This window comes from Aquarana catesbeiana, linkage group LG01 (genome assembly GCF_042186555.1).
Source record: "Aquarana catesbeiana isolate 2022-GZ linkage group LG01, ASM4218655v1, whole genome shotgun sequence".
NCBI classification, from domain to species: domain Eukaryota; kingdom Metazoa; phylum Chordata; class Amphibia; order Anura; family Ranidae; genus Aquarana; species Aquarana catesbeiana.
The window spans coordinates 580340100-580362574 of NC_133324.1; the positions used below are offsets into that span (position 1 = coordinate 580340100).

A 22475-nucleotide genomic window follows, 5' to 3' on the forward strand; every position below is an offset into this window, starting at 1 on the left:
CCAGCGAACTTTGTTTTCTCAAAAGTTGGACGGACTTAGATTTGAAACATGTTTTAAATTAATCCGTTGAAATCGAGTCCGGTCGAAAAGTCCGCCGTCTGTATGCTAGTTCGACGGACAAAAAGCCACGCTACGGCAGCTATTGGCTACTGGCTATGAACTTCCTTGTTTTAGTCCCGTCGTACGTCATCACGTACGAATTCGACGGACTTTGGTGGATTGTGTGTAGGCAAGTCTGTTCATTCAGAAAGTCCGTCGTAAAGTATGTCGAAAAGTCCGCCGGGCAAAGTCTGCCGTAAAGTCCGCTCGTGTGTACGCGGCATTAGTGTGTATGTATGCATGGTATAATTTGTATAATTTATCCAGTAATCAATTCTACACGTTTTCTATTGCACTAAGGCTTGGTTCACACTGCTGCGACTTGTCAAGCGTCTTGAGAGTTTTAAAGTTGCATGATAAGTCACACCCTATTAACTGCAATGAAACCGTTGTAATCCTTGCGACTCAAGTCACAATGACTTAGAAAAAGGTTCCTGCGCTACTTTGAAGCGATTTGCATTGACTTCTGTTAATGAAGTCTCAAGCAAACTGCACTGAAGTCGCCCTTTAGGTCGAGCGACTTTCCGATCATGGCAGTGTGAACCGAGCCTTAATTTTGTTCTGACCTGTAAAGGCTTAGCTGAACTGTTTATTATGATCAAAGTAAAGATATCCTTTCAGCAAGAACATCCTTTTCAAGCTAAAAATATTTTCAGCAGATACAGAAAGCCTGTTGATCTTGCCAGAAATGCAGTGTCCTTGTTACTTACTGTGAGATGCACAGAAGAACATCCTCTTTTCCAGCTACAGTCAGGTCCATAAATATTGGGACATCGACACAATTCTAATCTTTTTGGCTCTATAGACCACCACAATGGATTTGAAATGAAACACACAAGATGTGCTTTAACTGCAGACTTTCAGCTTTAATTTGAGGGTATTTACATCCAAATCAGGTGAACGGTGTAGGAATTACAACAGTTTGTATATGTGCCTCTCACTTTTTAAGGGACCAAAAGTAATGGGACAGATTAACAATCATCCATCAAACTTTCACTTTTTAATACTTGGTTGCAAATCCTTTGCAGTCAATTACAGCCTGAAGTCTGGAACGCATAGACATCACCAGACGCTGGGTTTCATCCCTGGTGATGCTCTGCCATGCCTCTACTGCAACTGTCTTCAGTTCCTGCTTGTTCTTGGGGCATTTTCCCTTCAGTTTTGTCTTCAGCAAGTGAAATGTATGCTCAATCGGATTCAAGTCAGGTGATTGACTTGGCCATTGCATAACATTCCACTTCTTTCCCTTAAAAAACTCTTTGGTTGCTTTCGCAGTATGCTTCAGGGTCATTGTCCATCTGCACTGTGAAGCGCCGTCCAATGAGTTCTGAAGCATTTTGCTGAATATGAGCAGATAATATTGCCTGAAACACTTCAAAATTCATCCTGCTGCTTTTGTCAGCAGTCACATCATCAATAAATACAAGAGAACCAGTTCCATTGGCAGTCATACATGCCCACGCCATGACACTACCACCACCATGCTTCACTGATGAGGTGGTATGCTTTGGATCATGAGCAGTTCCTTTCCTTCTCCATACCCTTCTCTTCCCATCACTCTGGTACAAGTTGATCTTGGTCTCATCTGTCCATAGGATGTTGTACCAGAACTGTGAAGGCTTTTTTAGATGTTGTTTGGCAAACTCTAATCTGGCCTTCTTGTTTTTGAGGCTCACCAATGGTTTACATCTTGTGGTGAACCCTCTGTATTTACTCTGGTGAAGTCTTCTCTTGATTATTGACTTTGACACACATACACCTACCTCCTGGAGAGTGTTCTTCATCTGGCCAACTGTTGTGAAGGCTGTTTTCTTCACCAGGGAAAGAATTCTTCGGTCATCCACCACAGTTTTTTTCCGTGGTCTTCCGGGTCTTTTGGTGTTGCTGAGCTCACCGGTGCGTTCTTTCTTTTTAAGGATGTTCCAAACAGTTGACTTGGCCGCACCTAATGTTTTTGCTTTCTCTCTGATGGGTTTGTTTTGTTTTTTCAGCCTAATGATGGCTTGCTTCACTGATAGTGACAGCTCTTTGGATCTCATATTAAGAGTTGACAGCAACAGATTCCAAATGCAAATAGCACACTTGAAATTAACTCGGGACCTTTTATCTGCTCCTTGTAAATGGGATAATGAGGGAAAAACACACACCTGACCATGGAACAGCTGAGCAGCCAATTGTCCCATTACTTTTGGTCCCTTAAAAAGTGGGAGACACATATACAAACTGTTGCAATTCCTACATCGTTCACCTGATTTGGATGTAAATACCCTCAAATTAAAGCTGAAAGTCTGCAGTTAAAACACATCTTGTTAGTTTCATTTCAAATCCATTGTGGTGGTGTATAGAGCCAAAAAGATTAGAATTGTGTTGATGTCCTAATATTTATGGACCTGACAGTATCTTCTGTAATCCACCAATTGCCCTGCCCCACCAATAGCCTCCTCTCTGTAATAGAGATGAAGAAATACAGACATATTTTTAATATCAGGAGAGCAGCATAGGGTGACAACCATGGCTACCTTCATAGATAAAATGGAAGAATGATGTAGCCATCTAAGGACAGGAAGTATGGTATTTCCAGGATCACCAGGAGAAAATAAAGTGAAAGAAGCAATAAATGCAGCTGCCACACCAAGGACTTGTAGGCTGAAATATATAAAAATTTATGTTTTTGGGCTTAGATACATTTGAAGGGTCTATTTATCAATGTTCAGTCAACTTTTCCTTGCGATTCACTATTTAAAAAAAAAAAAGATTTAGTTAGAGAAATTGGTGAATGTTTGTATAAAAATTGTGCGTGGGAGAAACCACTGATAAATATACCCCTAAAGTGTATTCAATGGCAATTTTTTTTTTTGCTATTTGTGTTTCTACTGAGTAGATTTACCCATTGGTGTGTCCCAGTAACAGTTGTCACTGAGGGTGAGGGAAAAGTGAGGGAAAATACCTAATTTTATAGGTTGTCATGGGAGCAAGAGGTGAGGGTAAATATTCCATTGGATACACCTGTTATGGTGACAGCTGTCGCATCAGTTTTGAGAAATTTCCTCTCACTTCCTGTTGCACCTTCAAGACAGGAAGTGAAGGGAAATCTCTAAAGCAGGACAGAGACAGCAAAAAATAACCCAAGATGATTTTTACCTTCTCTACTTTATCCAAAAATTAGGTCCAACACAGGACAAGAAAAAAAATTACCTTTGCACTCTTCCCCGCACATTGCAAGTGTTAAAAGCAAATTTTTGCTTAGGAGTAGCAGCCCCCCCACCATCTGTGTAACTGGTATCCCACAGTCTCCTCATTAATGCACTTCTGGCTGCAGTAGCCTGCTTACCTTCTCACATACAATGTATGTAGGCTTAATAATTTTGCATTGTGGTGTAGTGGGTAGCACTCTCACCTAGCAGTAAGGAGGGTCGCTGGTTTGAATCCCAACCATGATACCACCTGCCTGGAGTTTGCATGTTCTCCCTGTGCCTGCGTGGGTTTCCTCCGGGTACTCTGGTTTCCTCCCACACTCCAAAGACATGCTGGTAGGTTAATTGGATCCTGTCTAAATTGTCCCTAGTATGTATGGATGTGAGTTAGGGACCTTAGATTGTAAGCTCCTTGAGGTTAAGGACTGATGTGAATGTACAATGTATATGTAAAGTGCTGTGGACTCAAGTCCGTCGGAAAGATTTGAAGCATGTTCCAAATCTAAAGTCCGTCAGATTTTCGACCAAAAAAGTCCGCTGCAGGTCCGATGAAGCCCACACACGGTCGGATTGTCCGCCGGACCAGTCCGGTCGAAAAGTCCGCTCGTGTGTACGCGGCATTTCTCTTGGTGCTATCAGTGAAATCATGCCTGTGCTTTGAAGAAGATAGTGGAATTATTTGAGTAGTTTAGCAAAAGAAAACTGGGCAGGGCTGACATTCCTCAGTCCACAAAAAATGTGTTGTTAGCCCACAATAGGTATTGAGGAGTTGCGAGCAATTCTTGCAGATCAACAAGTATTTTTCTGTAGTTGTGGTGTCTTTAAAGGGCAAGAACACTGTGAAATGTGCATGAATTAGAGATGTACTGCAACTATTTTTTTTTCTCATATGTTTAACACTTTCACCTAAGCCCTACTAACCTATTCTCCCTCCCAACCTAGAACCTAACCCTTAGCACCTAATTACCACAACACTGTTCTACTGCATATTCACATTATCCTGCTCTGTAGCACAGATGTCCCAGCACCACAAGAAATTGCTTTGAGATATATGGCCCTGTATTATATACATGTTACAGTATCTTGCAAAATTCTGTGATTACATTCATCTTCAATCTCGTACAGATGCTTTTACGATGTGACACGTTCAGAAGCTGCAGAAATGCTCACGAAGAACGAAGGCAATGGCAACTTAATTCTGCGGCCTGGGGCAGACAGCAAGAACTATGCTGTAACTATTCGAGAGCCCTCTGAACACAGGTATGAAAAAAGTATAACTTAAAATAATTTTTTTGATTATATTCTATATTCAGGGTGCTCTTTGGCAAACTTCAGGTGTGCAGCCATGGTTTTTTTGGAGAGCAGCGGCTTCCTCCGTGGTGTTTTGACATAGACATCCTGCCTGTTCAAAGACTTATGTAGACTCATGAACAGAGATGTTTGCCAGTTCCAGTGAAGCCTTTATGCCCTGTACACACAACCGGTTTTACCATCGGAATAAACTCCGAAGGTTTCTCCGACAGAACTCCGACGGAGTTCCGCTCAAGCGGTCTTGCATATACACGGTCACACCAAAGTCCGACCGTACAGAACAAAGTGACGTACAGCACGTACGACGGGACTAGAGGAAGTTCAATAGCCAGTAGCCAATAGCTTCCGTCTCGTACTTGCTTCAGAGCATGTGTCGTTTTTGGTCCGTTGGAACAGCATACAGACGAGCAGTTTTCCTGACAGGAATTGGTTCCGTCGGAAATATTTAGAACATGTTCTATTTCTAGGTCTGTCAGAATTTTTGAAAAAAAAAAGTCCGATGAGGCATACACACGATCGGAATAGACGATGAAAAGATTCCGTCTGACTTTTTCTGTCGGACATTCCGCTCGTGTGTACACGGCTTTAGTTGTAACTCCTGAGTTCTTCTTTACCTCATTTAGGATTCTGTGTTGTGCCTTGGGAGTCATCTTGGCTGGGCTACCACTTTTTCTAGAAAGAGTAGCCACAGCACTAAACTGTCTCAATTTATAGATAATTTATCTGTTGATTGATGGATGCTTAAACACTTTGAAATTGCTTTGTATCCCTTTGCAAATCAACTGCTCTATATTGTGTGTCTTCAGAGAGCACCTTTTTGCGAGGCATGGTTCAAAGAAGCTGATGCTTCTTATGAACAGCAATCTTAAAATGTTTCCGTGTCTTTTCTCAATCAAAGTAGCTTTAAACCACACCAAGAAAATAATTTTATTCATTGGACTCCAGATGTGCAAACTACTGACTCCAATTAGATTTCATTAAAGTAATTAGTCTATGGGTTTACTTTTTTCTCCAGCACTGTGAATGTATAATGGGTGGGTTAAAAAACAAAACAAAAAACAAATTAGAATTGTCTGTGTGTTATCAGCTTCACCACTTGCCAGCCGTGTAGTTTTACTGCTACAGTGCAGGCCAGCTGCAGAGAATCACGTATATATACATGATTCTGCATTTCCGGGTAGGGGGCACACGCCCAACCGTCTGTGCTGTGTTTCGACATAGTACATGTCGGCCGCTCACTCTAGATTTACTACTACAGTGCAGGCCGGATGCAGAGAATCACGTATATATACATGATTCTGCATTTCCGGGTAGGGGGCACACGCCCAACCGTCTGTGCTGTGATTTGACATAGCACATGTCGGCCGCTCACTTTAGATTTACTACTACAATGCATGCCGGATGCAGAGAATCACGTGTGTATATATAAAGTATGTGATTCTGCATTTCCGGGTAGGGGGAACGCACCCGCCCGTCTGTGCTGTTACTTGTCACACATCACATGCGGATCACCGGGTCCAGGCCAATGATCGAGCATCGGCACCCGGTGATTGGCTCTGATCTTCCCCGAACACAGCTCTGTGAATGTAAACACAGAGCTGTGTTTAGTGACAGGGGATCTCGTTGTTTGTTCATTCCCTGCTAAGCAGGGAATGAAAGTAACTAGATCCCCAATAAAAGCAGCACACAGAACACACACAAACACTTGTTAGGTACACATTTAACCCTTTGATCACCCTAGATGTTAACCCCTTCCTGTCCAGTATCATTAGTACAGTGACCGTGCATATTCTTAATACTGATCACTGTAATAATGTCCGTGGAAGTTAGTTCCCCCCAGTGTCAGTTAGTGTCAGATTGTCCGCCACACTATCGCAGGCCCGTTATAAACCGCTGATTGCCGCCATTACTAGCATAACAAAAATAAATAGACAAAAATTCCAGTATATACTCCATAGTTTGTAGATGCTATAACTTTCACGCAAACCAATCAATATACACTTATTGGGATTTTTTTACCAAAGACATGTAGCAGAATACATTTCGGCCTAAATTTATTAAGAGATTAGATTTTTAATTTTTTTTGTATGGGATATGTTTTATAATATAAAAGCAAAAAATATTGTTGTTTTTTTTAATTGTCGGTCATTTTTCATTTATAATAATAAAATGCCACCAAAAGAAAGCTCTATTTGTGTAAAAAAAATGATATACATTTTGTTTTGGTACAACATTTTATGACCGCGCAGTTTTCAGTTAAAGTAGTGCAGTGCCGCAAAGCAAGCCTGGTCATGAAGGGGGTAAAACCTTCCAGAACTGAACTGGTTAGGCACATTTTGTTTGTCTATTGTTGTGATCAGATCACATTTTATGACAAATTACTGCAGAAAACCAGGTAATTCCAAGAGGTTCACATACTTTTTTTTTTTACCACTGTAACTGATATTCTTGCCTGATCTTACATCATTCATTTAAATGGTTTATCTGCAGATATTGTATTCCTTTACAATTATACTACATGGCATCTATGGTGAAATACAACTGTTAAGCATTCTAACGTTCCACGTATTTAAAGCAAGCAGAGAACTCAGGCATGAATTGATTATTGACATATACATGTGTCTTTTTTTCCAAAAAGCAGGTCCCAAGTCAAACATTACAGGGTTCTTAAAACAGACCGTGGTTTCACTATTGAACTGGACAAGCCTGTAAGTATAGCTAGTGTTTATAGATTTTACTGTATGTCAAGGCCACAAAACAGCTAGCACTGCCTGAGCCTGAGAAATTTAAGTTTAACTAAACTCAATTTGTTTGTTTGTTTTTTTGTGTTTTTTTCAGTAATGTCAGTTTTTATTGCTGTCTGCGTCCCCGGGATATTCACCCTCTCTATTTGTCCTGTTTACTATTATCAAAATTCCAAATTTTGGGTTAACACCAGAACAGTAATAGAGGGGAAATCATCCAATGGGGACACTAGTTCTGGTGACCCTGGTGGAGGGATCTCCTCTCGCTTCCTGGTTTAGCTATTGGACAGGAAGTGAAGGGAAATCGCAAAAATAACTGACCTGGGTTAAAACCCTCCCTTACTCTATACAAAAAAATTAATTGCCTTTTAGTTCTACTTCAAGGTAAAATCAGAGACCACATGACAGTTTATAGTCTTTTTTGTCTCTAGCAATATAGATTAAGGCTGGATTCACACATATGCGATTCGGGAACCAGCGCAATTCCTGTGCGGGTTCCTCGCATGTCTCTTGCAGGCAGTTGACACTGCCCTATGCGAACTGCTGCGGGTGTCAATACAAACTTAATGACACCCCCAGATCGGTTTGCAGATCGCAGTGCGAACTGTGAAATGGGGCAGGTATCCCAAAAATCCAAAAAAAGGGTCCTGCACCATTTTGGTCAAAATGCAATGCGAATTCAGCCATACAATCTGTATGGCTGAATTCACATCGCACGTGATCTGCACAGCAATGCAGTGCGAATCACATGCGATGTCTTGCATTGCAATAGTGCGAACCCAATAGCCAGTGTTACATCGTCATACTGAATTTGTTGTCAGTACCTAGTAACCACAGTGACTGCTTACTAATCCTGGATGATTATAGAGATTGACTGAGACATGTGAGTGTAAATAAAAGAAATGAGCAGAAAGGATCAGTATTAACAGTATTGTAAAATGCTCCTAGGAATTTACATACAAAGTTATTAATACTATTGGGGATTATAGACCTCAAAGTCAATTTGAAAGGTGCATGAAATTTATGTACAGTAATTTTTGTCTATTAAAGCTTAAGCAAGTGGGTGGGTGGGTGGTGTTGGAATTGTGGTTTAATAGATGTAGATTGTCTAGTTCCTTGGTCACCGGGGGCTATGAGCTGCACTACAAAATGTATAATGTATGTATCACTGAACAACATAGTATACAGCATAGTGTACAGTGTGGTGTGCAGCATATAATGGACAACGCAGTGTGTGGAGTGGAACAGTGTGAAGTATAGAATGTACACAGTGTATAGGAGTGTGGTAGTGTAAAGTGTATAAAGTATAGCACAGAGTAAAATGTGAAATGGTGTGAATTTAGGAATGTATAGCAGTGGAGTCACTACATAGGGTTGCCACCTTTTCTTCAAGTCAAACCCGAACACTTAGGCTGCGCACAGCAATCTTTTTTTTAATAGTATAAACTATACATATATTTTGCTTTTAAATAACATTTCTAATCATATGAAGTTAATAACAAGAGTTCCCTTTTAAATCTGAATCCACAGAGTTCCTCTTTTACATTTGAACTCGCAGAGTTCCCTTTTACTGTAAGGGGGGACTCTGCAGACTCTGATGTAAGGGAGAACTCTGGGGACTCTTACATAAGGGATGCTCTGGGAACCCTAATTTAAGGGGGGACACTGAGAACTCTGATGTACAGAGAGGACTCTGATGTAAGGGAGAACTCTGGGGACTCTTACATAAGGGATGCTCTGGGAACCCTAATTTAAGGGGGAACACTGAGAACTCTGATGTACAGAGAGGACTCTGATGTAAGGGAGAACACTGTGGGCTCTGGTGTAAAGGGGAACTCTGATGTAAGGGGTGCTCTGAGAACCCTGATTTACCTTAGTGTACTTACTCAGAGGCAGGAGAGAGAAGGGGGGAAACTTCAGTCACAAACAGGGATGGATGGTGAGCTCACTCACCCCATCGCAGTCAGCACCTCTCATCCAGATGTATCTGAGGCTGCTGGACTTCAAATTTCAGGCCCCAACTTTCCTTTTCTGAGGTACAGTGCTGGGGATTGGAGTGTGGGCAGACACAGAGGGGTGGGGGGTGGAGATCGAGCCCTCTCTCCTCTCCCGTCTGTGTTTGTTTGGGGGGAGATTCTTAGTGCTGGCTTTGGGCAGTGTGAAAGAGTGTAACAGACACTCTCAGCTTAGACAACTGCAGCCAACAACCCTGCTTGGAAGCCATAGTCCGGTCTGAATAATGTGTCCGGGTTTCAGGCAGTCTGAAACCCGGACGCATGATTCCAAACCCAAACTGTCTGGATGAATCCCGGACAGCTGGCAACCCTAGCTGTATATTCTATATTTCACACTGCTCCACTTTATACACTGTGCTGTAGTTTATATGATGCAGACTACTCCACTCTGTACCTTATGGTGTATTCATATACTATACTTCCCTATTGCACATCTCTCCACTCAGTGAGTTGTGTTGTACACACTGTACTCCAAATGCCTCCACACTATACACTCTGCTGTATGATATATACATACTACATTTGGACAATTGAAAATATATATGGACTGTAGAACATATTGATTATTGAATGTACAGTACAATTTATATAGTGAAGTTGTGTTGAACATGTATTTGCATATGTGTTAATGCAGCCAAGGTACATAGTAGTTTTAGTAATGTACAGTAATATAGTTTTATTGAAAGGGGCAGAGCTTTGTGAGTATAGCACTCAGGCACATCAATAAAACATTTCCTGACATTTCATTTGGACTGGTGACCTGATAGTTGTGTCATCAACCCACACATCATATGTGATCTTCATAGTACCGTACCATTGTGATGCATTGGGTAGAAGATAGAAGCCAATCTTAATGCATAAGTAGGATGTTCTAAGGTGAGAACTAGTTCAGAGAGAAGTGAATTTTCTCTCAGAAAATACATTTTCACTTAGCTTAGTGAATGCGGTTATGTTCAATCATCATTGCACATGATCAGACTTCAATCGTCTGATCGTGTGCAAGTAAAAATCCTGTTTTGTTTTTTATTTTTCCTTGCACATCACGGGATATTCTTTGCAAAGTGAATTTTCACTTTGTTTCATCTCATTTATATATAGTAGACTTGTGCACAACGTAAAATTTAGTTTAGTTTCGGTTTGTTGCCATTCGTAAAGTACATCATTTCATTCTGTTATATTCGTTATATTACGTTAGTTTTCAGATAATTCGTTATTTCTGTAGAGTGTCGATATTCGTTGTACTGAATCTTGAATCATGTCAAATTCATTAGTTATATCCGCTATAATTTATTTCGTATTAGTTGAAATTCAATATTTATTTATGTATATATATTCGTGATAATGATTCGTAGTTTGTAAACTCATTGAATCTATTAACACACACAATGACAATATCTCTTCTTCTCTGCTCAAATACAATACAACATCCTTCTCACTCAGTTCTCAGGAATGCACTTTGTCAGTAATCCAACCTCCAGCACAAAATTAATCAGCTGATTGGACTGTAAGATTTACTTTGAGTTGACCTTTTGTTTCATTAGATCTTTAATGAACTACCGAATGATGTCAAATTCATTAATTATATCCACTATAACTTCTTTCATATTAGTTGAAATTCGATATTTATGTGTGTATATATATTCGTGATAATGATTCGTAGATAGGAAAGTGGTTTGTTTATTGAATCTATTAACACACACACAATGACAATATCTCTTCTCCTCTGCTCAAATACAATACAACACCCTTCTCACTTAGTTCTCAGGAATGCACTTTGCCAGTAATCCAACCTCCAGCACAAAATTAATCAGCTGATTGGACTGTAAGATTTACTTTGAGTTGACCTTTTGTTTCATTAGATCTTTAATGAATTACCAAATCATGTCGAATTCATTTGTTATATCCGCTATAATTTCTTTCGTATTAGTTGAAATTCGTTATTTTTTTATTCGGACATTCGGATGCATCCGAATGTCCGAAAGATGCAAAATTTGGCCGAATTTCGATTCGTTACGAAACGGATTGCAAATGTCTAATATATAGATAAGTGAAAACCTTGAAAGTGAACATGCTCTACTCCTTTAGGAAGCCAGGGTCAATGTGTCTATTATGTCATTTTACACATTTTGTGTACAAGCCACCTTTATGTTTCAATTAAAACATATAGCAATTTCTTCCTTCTCTAGGTCATATTGAACAGCCTTGGGGATGTTGTGAATCACTTTATTACTGAAACCAGAGGAAAGTTGAAACCATATCATTCAAACTTATATGAGACAAATATTGGTATGAAATCTTTATTATCCAGATATGGACTACTAATCATGTTGAAAAAAAACACTATTTTGGTGACTAATGCAACTCTTCTCTGCTAGGATCTCCCCCTTTACCCAGAACTATTTATTTTACCGACCCTAACCCAAATTTGAATACTGTGGGTAAATAAGCCTATGAGACTAATGTATTTCTACTGGTCACAAGAAAGTATGTGTGGCTGATACTATATAGATGAGAAAACCTCCTTTTTACCTATCTGACCAGGATTATTTTGCCTAAGGCTCTGTTTTCAATACTGCGAGTTGTTGTGCGACTTGACACATGTGAAGTCGCATGACATGTCAAAACCCATGTATTTTAATAGTCCCCGTTCTAATTGGTGCGACTCAAGTCGCAGCAACTCCAAAAAAGGTTTTTGCACTACTTTATTCCGAAATCAGTGCGACTTGTTCTCACATGGTTTTCACAGGTCGCATGACATCGCATCACAAATTGCATAGCAAAGTCGCAGTGTAAATCGCGCAACTTTGAGGACGCAATAGTGGAAAAATAGCCTAATGGTACACTGGGGAAAATAATTATTAAAGTCCCTGCAAACTTTGTAAGTTTGCCCACTTACAAAGAAATGAAGCATCCATAATTTATATCATAGGTGTATTTTAAATGATAGAGACAGAATATCAACCAAAAATCTAGAAAAAACACATGAGACAAATCTTATAAATTGAGTTGCAGTTCAGTGAGTAAAATAAGTGTTTGATCCCCAAGCAAAACATGACTTAGTACTTGGTGGAGAAACCCTTGTTGGTAAGCACAGGGGTAATGCCGCGTACACACGATCGGACTTTCCGCCAACAAAACCGTGGATTTTTGTTGAAAGGTTGTTGGCTCAAACTTGTCTTGCATACACACGGTCACACAAATGTTGGCCAACAATTACGAATGTGGGAACGCAGTGACGTACAAGACGTACGATGAGCCGAGAAAAAGGAAGTTCAGTAGGCAGTGGCGGTTTCTTCTGCTTGATTCCGAGCATGCGTGAACTTTTGTGCGACGGACTTGTGTACACACGATCGGACTTTCCAATAACAAAGTTTTGTTGGCGGAAAATTTGAGAACCTGCTATCAAACATTTATTGGCGGAAAGTCCGACAGCAAATGTTCGATGGAGCATACACACGGTCGGACTTTCCAACAAGCTCACATCCAACATTTCCCGTCAGAAAATCCGACCGTGTGTACGATGCATAATGCCGCGTACACACGAGTGGACTTTACGGCAGACTTGGTCTGGCGTACTGGATTTCGTCGGACAATTCGATCGTGTGTGGGCTCCAGCGGACTTTGTTTGCTCAAAAGTTGGACGGACTTAGATTTGAAACATGTTTTAAATCTATCCGTCGAACTCGAGTCTGGTCGAAAAGTCCGCTCGTCTGTATGCTAGTTCGACTGACAAAAAGCCACGCTAGGGCAGCTATTGGCTATAAACTTCCTTGTTTTAGTCCAGTCGTACGTCATCACGTACGAATTCGACGGACTTTGGTGGATTGTGTGTAGGCAAGTCCGTTCATTCAGAAAGTCTGCCATAAAGTCCGTCGAAAAGTCCGCCGGGCAAAGTCTGCCGTAAAGTCTGCTCGTGTCTACGCAGCATAAGACATTTCTTGTAGTTGGTTACCAGGTTTGCACACATCTCAGGAGGGATTTTGATCCACTCCTCTTTACAGATCTTCTCCAAACCCTTAAGGTTTCTTGGCTGTCGCTTGGCAACTCGAAGTTTCAGCTCCCTACATACATTTTCTATAGGATTAAGGTCTGGAGACTGGCTAGGCCACACCATGACCTTAATGTGCTTCTTCTTGAGACACTCCTTTGTTGCCTTGGTGGTATGTTTTGGCTCATTGTTATGCTGAAAGACACATCTTCAGTGTTCTGGCTGAGGGAATAAGGTTTTCATCCAAGATTTTACAATACATGACTCCAATCATTGGCTCCTTATTGCGGCAAAGTCGGCCTATACCTTAAGCAGACAAACAGCCCCAATGCATAATGTTTCCACCTCCGTGCTTGATTGTAGGGACATAGTCAGCGTTTTTCTTCCTCCAAATACGGCGAATCCCCCTTCTCAAAAAAGGTTCTCCTAGATTGTAAGCTCTAACGAGCAGGGCCCTCTGATTCCTCCTGTATTGAATTGTATTGTACTTGTACTGTCTGCCCTAATGTTGTTGTAAAGCGCTGCGTAAACTGTCGGCGCTATATAAATCCTGTATAATAATAATAATACATGTACAGTCATGCCAATGAACATCTAAATGATTTTCATGAGAAAAGGATTGAGATGAGAAGGATTGGGAGAAAGTGCTGTGGTCAAATGAGCCCAATATTTAGCTCTTTGGCATTAACTCGACTCGCCATGTTTGGAGGAAGAAAAATGCTGACTATGACCCTAAGAACACCATCCCTACAGTCAAGCACACAAGTGGAAGCATGATGCTTTGGGGCTGTTTTCTGCTAAAGGTACAGGCCAACTTACTGCATTGAGGAGCCAATGGATTGGACCATGTATTGTGAAATCTTGGATGAGAACCTTCTTCCCTCAGTCAAAACACTGGAGATGGGTCGTGGATGGGTCTTCCAGCATGACAATGACCAAAAACATACAGCCAAGGCAACAAAGGAGTGGCTCAAGAAGAAGCACATTAAGGTCATGGAGTGGCCTAGTCAGTCTCCAGGCCTTAATCCCATAGAAAATTTATGGAGAGAGGTAAAATTTCTATTTGCCAAGAGACAGCCAAGAAACCTTAAGGATTTAGAGAAGATTTGTGAAGAGTAGAAAAAAATCCCTTCTGAGATGTGTGCAAACCTGATCACCAACTACAAGAAATGTCTCACCCTCGTTGGCAAGCACAAAGTCATGTTTTGCTTGGGGATCAAATACTTATTTTACTCACAGAACTACCACTCAATTTATAACATTTGTTTTATGTGGTTTTTTTTCTGGATTTCTGGTTGATATTCTGTCTCTATCATTTAAAATACACATATGACCCTTCATTTCTTTGTAAGTGGGCAAACTTACAAAATCTGCAGGGGATCAATTAAATATTTTCCTCACTGTATATCTAGCCCTGATAGGCACAGCAGTGTCCTGCAGCAAGAACAGAGCCATGTTATCAAAACTGCGCTAGGTTACCAGTGAAATCTTGTGTTCTAGGTGTGACGTCCTACCTTTCAGGTTGTATGAGCTTAACATTATATCATTATTATTATAGGATAAACAAAAAGGGAAAAACCAAGGAACTGGGACTTTTCTGTGCCATTTTATAGTGGCCCTTTTTGGCAAAACAAATATTTGTTAAAGAAGTTTATTCTTGTTGTTCGTTATTCAGTATTTATTTGTATTTGATGATTAGCACCTGTAAAGTACTAGTTCACAGAGGCTAGGAATCCAATTTAGGTCACATTATTTGAGGATAAGCTGACGTTACTACTTTTGTTCCCAAAAGGGTGCACTAACTGTGTGAGTGATTGCAAGCTTAACAAGGTTGGGCCCATGTACAGCATAATGCCCCGTACACACGGTCGGATTTTCCGATGGAAAATGTCCGATCGGAGCGTGTTGTCGGAAATTCCGACCGTGTGTGGGCTCCATCGGACATTTTCCATCGGATTTTCCGACACACAAAGTTGGAGAGCAGGAGATAAAATTTTCCGACAACAAAATCCGTTGTCGGAAATTCCGATCGTGTGTACACAAATCCGACGGACAAAGTGCCACGCATGCTCAGAATAAATAAAGAGATGAAAGCTATTGGCCACTGCCCCGTTTATAGTCCCGACGTACGTGTTTTACGTCACCGCGTTTAGAACGATCGGATTTTCCGACAACTTTGTGTGACCGTGTGTATGAAAGACAAGTTTGAGCCAACATCCGTCGGAAAAAATCCTAGGATTTTGTTGTCGGAATGTCCGAACAAAGTCCGACCGTGTGTACGGGGCATAAGAGTGGGAAAATACACACGCACGCATGCATGCACATGTACAGAGCACAAACACAAGAGGATACAGTGAATACACAGGACAGAGCACACACAATTTATTTTACACAGCATAGAAACTGTAGAAAACATTACTTTTGGTTTGGAAGGTGATCAGTTGGAATCTGTCTCTAGTAAATGATATAAGCATGCAAGGGAGCACACTAATGCCCCGTACACACGGTCGGACTTTGTTCGGACATTCCGACAACAAAATCGGCTGCTCTCCTGACAGGGGGGGTCTGTGCTGATTGTTTATCAGCACAGCCCCCCCTCGGCTCCTACCCAGGAAGCCGCCCAGGACCACCAGGGAAACTAGCCACACTGGACCACCAGGTATGCCCCCTAGACCCCCAGGGAAATACTAATCAGTGCAAAGGCAGCTGCCAATCAATGCCCAGGCAGCTGCCAATCAATGCCTACCACTGCCAGTGCTATCAGTGCCTCATATCAGTGCTGCGTATCAGTGCCCATCAGTGCCACCTATCAGTGCCGCCTATCAGTGCCACCCTATCAGTGCCCAGCAGTGCCGCCTTTCAGTGCCCATCAGTCGCCTATCAGTGCCACCCATGAGTGCCCATCAGTGCCGCCTATCAATGCCCATCAGTGCTGCATATCAGTGCCACCCATCAGTGTCGCCTACCAGTGCCCATCAGTGCCGCATATCAGTGCCCATCCTCAGTGCCCGTCAGTGCCCGCTCATTGGTGCCACCTCATCAGTGCCGCCGTATCAGTGCCTGTCAGTGCCGCCTTATCAGTGCCCATCAGTGAAAGAGAAAACTTACTTATTTACAATTTTTTTTAACCGAAACAAAAGCAAAACTTTTATTTTTTTCAAAATTTTCGGTCTTTTTTTATTTGTTTAGCAAAAAATAAAAACTGCAGAGGTGATCAAATACCACCAAAAGAAAGCTCTATTTGTGGGAACAAAATGATAAAAATTTAGTTTTGGTACAGTATAGCATGACCGCGCAATTGTCATTCAAACTGCGACATCACTGAGAGCTGAAAATTGGTCTGGGCAGGAAGGTGTCCAAGTGCCCTGTATTGAAGTGGTTAATGATGCTTAAAGTGAAAAAATAAAAGTGAAATATTCCTTTAAATATCGTAGCTGGGGGGTGTCTATAGTATGCCTGTAAAGTGGCATGTGTTTCCCGTGTTTAGAACAGTCCCTGCACAAAATGACATTTCTAAAGGAAAAAAAGTCATTTAAAACTGCTTGTGGCTGTAATGTAATGTTGCCCCCCCCCCCCCCCCCCAGCCCATTACCAGGCCCTTTGAGTCTTGTATGGATTTTAAGGGGAACCCCGCACCCAAATAAAAAAAAAGAAAAGGCGTTGGGCCCCCAGGCTCTATATACTCTGAACAGCAGTATATAGGCGGTGCAAACAAGACAGGGACAGTAGTTTGTTCTTATTTAGAATCTGTTTGTAATTTGGAACAGGTACATTTTGTAAGTGTAGCTCCAGCCAAAAAATCTATTTTAAAGCTTTTTGGAAAACATAATTGGAAAGGGTTTTCACCCCTGTAACATTTGTTTTGCTGTCTGTTCAGAAGATTTCACCTCACTTTCTTTCCCAATGACAATTGGATTTTGAAATTTTAAGGGAAAAAAGGATTGGTGATAAATCAGTGGAGGAGACACCTTTTTCCCATATTAACTCTTACAGGAGAGAATTTCCATTCCTAGGGGTAGATTTCCTCTCACTTGCTGTTGTCTCCCTCCGTTTGTAAGTAGGAGTCGTTTGTAAGTCAGATTTTTGAAAGTAGGGGACCGCCTGTATATACTATACGGCCTGCCCTATACACTCTGTGGAAAATTGGGCCTTAGGTGTTGGTGGTACCAGAACACTGTAAGCCCTCACAGTTACTCTTGGTGGGCGCAGGAATGGGCCCTGCTGTAAAATATTATATCAAGAATTGTAATTACATGCCCCTGTTGAACAGGGGCAGAAAAATTGGGCCTTTGGTGGTGGTGTGGTGGTGGTGCCACAACACAGCAACCCCTCACAGATACTCTTGTTGAGCGCAGGAACGAGCTCTGCTGTTAAATATTACAGCAAAAATTGTAATTACACGCCCCTGTTAAACAGCGGCAGAGAAATTGGGCCATAGGCAGTGGTGGTGCCCAGAACCAAAAATGTTCTTAAAAGCTATCAACATGAACATTGAGGAGGAATAGGATAGTCACTCAGCATAACAGGATAGTCACTCAGCATCAGCATAGGCAGTCTTCAAGGGATCTCACATTCATAAAAAAAAAATTAATCGTTTACATCAGCATCAGGCGCTTGGTAGCTGGTGATCCAAGACCGATTCATTTTTATGAAGGTGAGCCGATCAACCAAGTTGGTGGAGAGGCTCACTCTGTGATCGATTACAAAGCCTCCGGCGGCACTGAATGTGCGTTCCGGAAGAACGCTGGATGCAGGACAGACCAGTAGCTCAATTGCATACTGTGCAAGCTCTGGCCAGTGATCCATCCTCAAGACCCAGTAACCCAAAGGATTTTTGGTTGGAAAGGTCTCCAAGTCTGTATTTTTGGTGGAATGCTTCTCTTGATTGTACATTTCATGTTTGACCCCCAAAGTTCTTAGGTGCAGTTTGCCCCTTGAAGTGATTTTCTGTTCCGATTCATAGCTTTCTCCTCAGAACTTTATCTTTTAGTCAGGGCTTCTCCATTTGAAAAGGCTGTTTACTATCCAGCCTTCTTTTAAGGTTTGATTTTGTCTATACTATGTATAGTACGATTTCCGCCTCAGTGCTTGTTGCCTACCCCTCAGTTGGACTGTTTGTTTGGATGACCCACTTTTCTTAGATTTTTCCACAATTCCCTCAATGTACGATAAAGAAAATAAGATGTCTGCACTTACTGCAAATTTTTTTTCTTGACATCCTTCAAGGACACAGATCCCGCTACCCCACCCCCCCCCCCACATTATTTGCCTATCTGCCTTATGTACTGCTTGCTCACAAAAGCTGAGGCATGGTGTCTGGACATGACATTATACAAGGGCTTGGCTTGACAATTTTTGTTTCCCAGTGTCCCGACTTCCTTTAGTTAGCAGTATAACCCATTTGTCTACAGCTTCTGTGTTCCTTTTTTTAATTTTTTTTTTATTTGGGTTGTTATGTGGTTGATTAGGATGCAAACATATGTAGTTTAGTGTTTATAGACCTGGGAGTATATGGCTTTAGTTTAGAAGCACATTTGAAAGCATATATTTTGGTAAATTTTTGGTTATTTCCCCCATATATTACTTTTATGTAGTGGTGATAAAGCAATGTCAACATCTGCAGTGTTTGAAAGATTTGTTATCGAACACCGCTTTTTGACTGCTCAGCAGAGATAGAAAGGGTGCAAATAAATCCATAAATTAATTAATACGTGCCAGACCTTCTTTTACATAACAAAAAAAATGTATCTCTCATAGTGCAAGAGTAGTGGAAGGGATAGGGTAGACTAGCTCTTAAGTTTAACACAATAAACTTTTTCCATTAGTAAAATGGTGTTCTTATTTTGCTATACATTTAGTTCAAATTGGTAGATTCTGGTATATCAGAATGGGCACATGTACATTTCCAATTTCCTGTTATTATTGCCTTACAGATTGTGGTGTTCAAGTGGGAACTAAGAAGACCTCTCCTCAGTCTAATGTAAGAAACTTAGTGAACCAATTGTCTATAGACGGATTTGGGCCAACACAGCGTGGATGGGAAAACGCCTATGTGAATGGTGATTTTTTTTTTCTTCTTATATAAGTATATTAATTGCATGGACATTTAGAATGACATTTTTTTAGGGAAATTATTTACTGCATGTGGTGAAAAGTAGAAAATCTAACCTATTTAAAATGCCATAATGACTTTGTTAAAAGGCCGTCATGCATACCAAAATTATGCTGCTTTATACAATATGGCCTAATGTAAATATATAATATAAAAGGTAAAACTTTTTTGTATATTTGGATAAAGTGGAGAAGGATTATAACACCTGTTAGAATGTTGCTGCTGTCTGTGCCCCCATTAGGAAGATTCACCCTCTCAATTCATCCTGTTTACCTTTTATCACCAAAAGTGAAAGTAAAAATAAAACAAAAACAAATTTTGGGTTGTCAACAGAATAGGAATAGAGGGGAAATCTTCCAATGGGACACTATATGGTAACCCTGGGGACAAGCAGGGATTCCCTCACTTTGAAGGGATTTCCTCTCACTTTCTGTTTTGGTTATTGGACAGAAAGTGAAGGGAAATCTCTACAATAGGGGGAATGAAATTACTGGTCTGGTGAACCTTATTCACACTGTTTATGTATTTAAAGGTTACAAACATATCTTCTCCATTTTCCCTCAGGATTGTAAATATTACATTCCTAAAGTCTGTCTAGTTATGTTATATCCTTCAGACCTCACCATTTTTAATTGCCAATCTCTGGACTGCTTTTTAAGTTAGGTTTTTGGAGATCTGTATAAGGAAATCAGGACCTTCTTCCTCCTTCTGGTGATCCTGATGGTAGCACCCCCAGAATTCTATTTGCTTTGTCCACTGCTTGACCACACCCTGTTTGCTCATTTACAATCTTTTGTTCTCCTATTATTTTACTGTTGGGGGATTATTTTTCCCTAAGCGCGTTGTTTTGCAGTTAGAAATGCTGAACTGCAGTTTCCACTGCTTTGACTAATCTTCCATTAGCAAAAAGACATACCTTGCACAGTAAACCTAATATAGATAGTTCAAGCAATAGATGAGGTTAGCCCGGATCAACCACCGATTTTAATTAGTTTAAAGACAGGCTTATGTCAGGCAATCAATCGCATAAAAATTGCGGGATACCAGTCAGGGATGTCCTGAAGCATACAAAAAACAACAAAGAGAATGAGTATCTCTCAAGAGGACAGAAGACCCTCAGGCACTGTCTGAAAAACCAAGCCAATATTTTATTAAATTAAACAATTACAGAAAACATCACACTAGTATATAACACTTCATAGAAAAAAAGGGCTATGGTGAGTGACTAACACTGGCCCTAGACATAAAATTGACAACGTTGTCGTTTAAAAACAAGGGGAGCCATGGCCGAGCATACCACAGACAGACACACTCCATTCACCACTCATACACCATTGTGTGTAACACAAAGCAGTTAGACCAGAGTGACATGATCAGTGAATCACTCTTCAGGGGCATGGTATATCAGGTGTGCGGGTAGTTGTGGATGGGGAGCAGTGGAAGTCCAGAGGCCAATAAATCTGATGGGAGAGATATAGATAGTTCAAGCAATAGATGAGGTTAGTCCGGATCAACAGGAGCTGGCCGGGATAGATTCCGGGGGGACACAGCAAAAGTGACCGGCAGTGGCTGACAGTTCATCTGGTTAAGCAGGTAAGCATATTAGTATGGCAGCGTCAAGCACAGCAACATTAAGCCCGCAGCATCTAGCAGATCATATATATATATAGAGAAGAGCAGAGTGGCAGCAGCAAGCAGAAAAAGGGGGAGGCTGGCTAAAGAACAATATGAAAAACATATGGTCATACAGAGGGGATATTCATCTCACCACCCAAACAGTGACCGACATCCGTATCTTGCCGTGCTTATCCCCAGCATGTGGCTTGGAGTCTAAGACCGTGTGAGGCCGGTTTGCTGCTTTGACTGCTGTATCCGCCAAGTGCTGCGCTTGCCGTGCAGGGTAAGGTGGTCAGGTGCAGGAGATGCCGGTCATCAGCTGAACCATTGTTTAATTTAATAAAATATTGGCTTGGTTTTTCAGACAGTGCCTGAGGGTCTTCTGTCCTCTTGAGAGATACTCATTCTCTTTGTTGTTTTTTCTAATATAGATAGTTGTTAGGCTTCTGCTTGCTAGTTAATAGTCAGGTATTCTGTCACTGGGTTTTTTGGTTCACTTATATTCTCATGTTCGCTGTGTGATGCTGTTTGGAAGGATTTTGTTTTACTGTAAATAAAGCATACCGTCTGGTCCCAGTGTAGCTACGCAGATCTGGCCATCTCTGCTGCTGATTGCTGACATATTGATACCCTGCACACAACTAAGGTTCAGCCACAAAAAGCAAACATCAGACTGGTTTGTGGTAAATGAACCTAATATACTGTATTGTATATCTCCTCTACACTGAAGCCAGCCCTGGGACCATATCATGTAAATCAGAACGAATTGGCTTTAGAATTGGTAATACTTACAATACCTGCCTGAGTTCTCACTCAAGCCAGCGCTATGCCCATTTGCAGAGGCTCTTTCCCCTCACTTCCCGGTCTCACAGACTTTGCTGAGACATTGGGGGCTATTGGCTCCTGCTGCTGCCAGTCAAATCCTGTGACAGGGAGTGGTACCATGCCGCACTGTCTGTCTATGGACAGAGGAAGCACAGCTCGGGATCCAGCCTGCAGGTGTTCCACAAGATAGACAGTTGCTTCCAATGGTGGCACACTTAAAAGGAGGAGCCAGGAGGTCTGGTGAGGGACCCAAGAAGATCAATTCTATTGCACAGAGCAGGTAAGTATAAACCTGTTTGTTATTAAAAACAAATTGCATTTACAATCACTTTAACCTCACCCCAGACCGACGATGCTGCTGTCCAAAGGTATCCCTGTTGCTCTTTCATTCTGAGTGTATTAGAGGGAGGGAAGGAATCAGGTCAGGAGAAGAGGTAGGCCAACATCCCACAACAAACTAAAGAGCAAAGGGAAACCCCCCTGATGGGACTTTTTAGGCCAAGTAAACGAGTACAACATAGAAATGTAGCAACTGTCACGCAGCGGCTCCTCCTGTGACCCGCTGTTGAC

General features: G+C 41.3%; 1 protein-coding gene across 2 annotated transcripts in view; it reads left to right on the forward strand.

The window, feature by feature from the left end:
• Positions 1-22475, forward strand: part of STAP1 (signal transducing adaptor family member 1) — a 119076-nt gene that overhangs the window by 80163 nt on the left and 16438 nt on the right. The window contains exons 6-9 of one of the 2 annotated variants that reach the window (XM_073597802.1): positions 4419-4553; positions 7246-7312; positions 11550-11649; positions 19285-19410. In XM_073597802.1, the coding sequence (XP_073453903.1) occupies positions 4419-4553; positions 7246-7312; positions 11550-11649; positions 19285-19410 (428 nt within the window). Of the gene's footprint in view, positions 1-4418; positions 4554-7242; positions 7313-11549; positions 11650-19284; positions 19411-22475 lie in introns of both variants that reach the window. The other variant, XM_073597794.1, reaches the window with a different exon arrangement.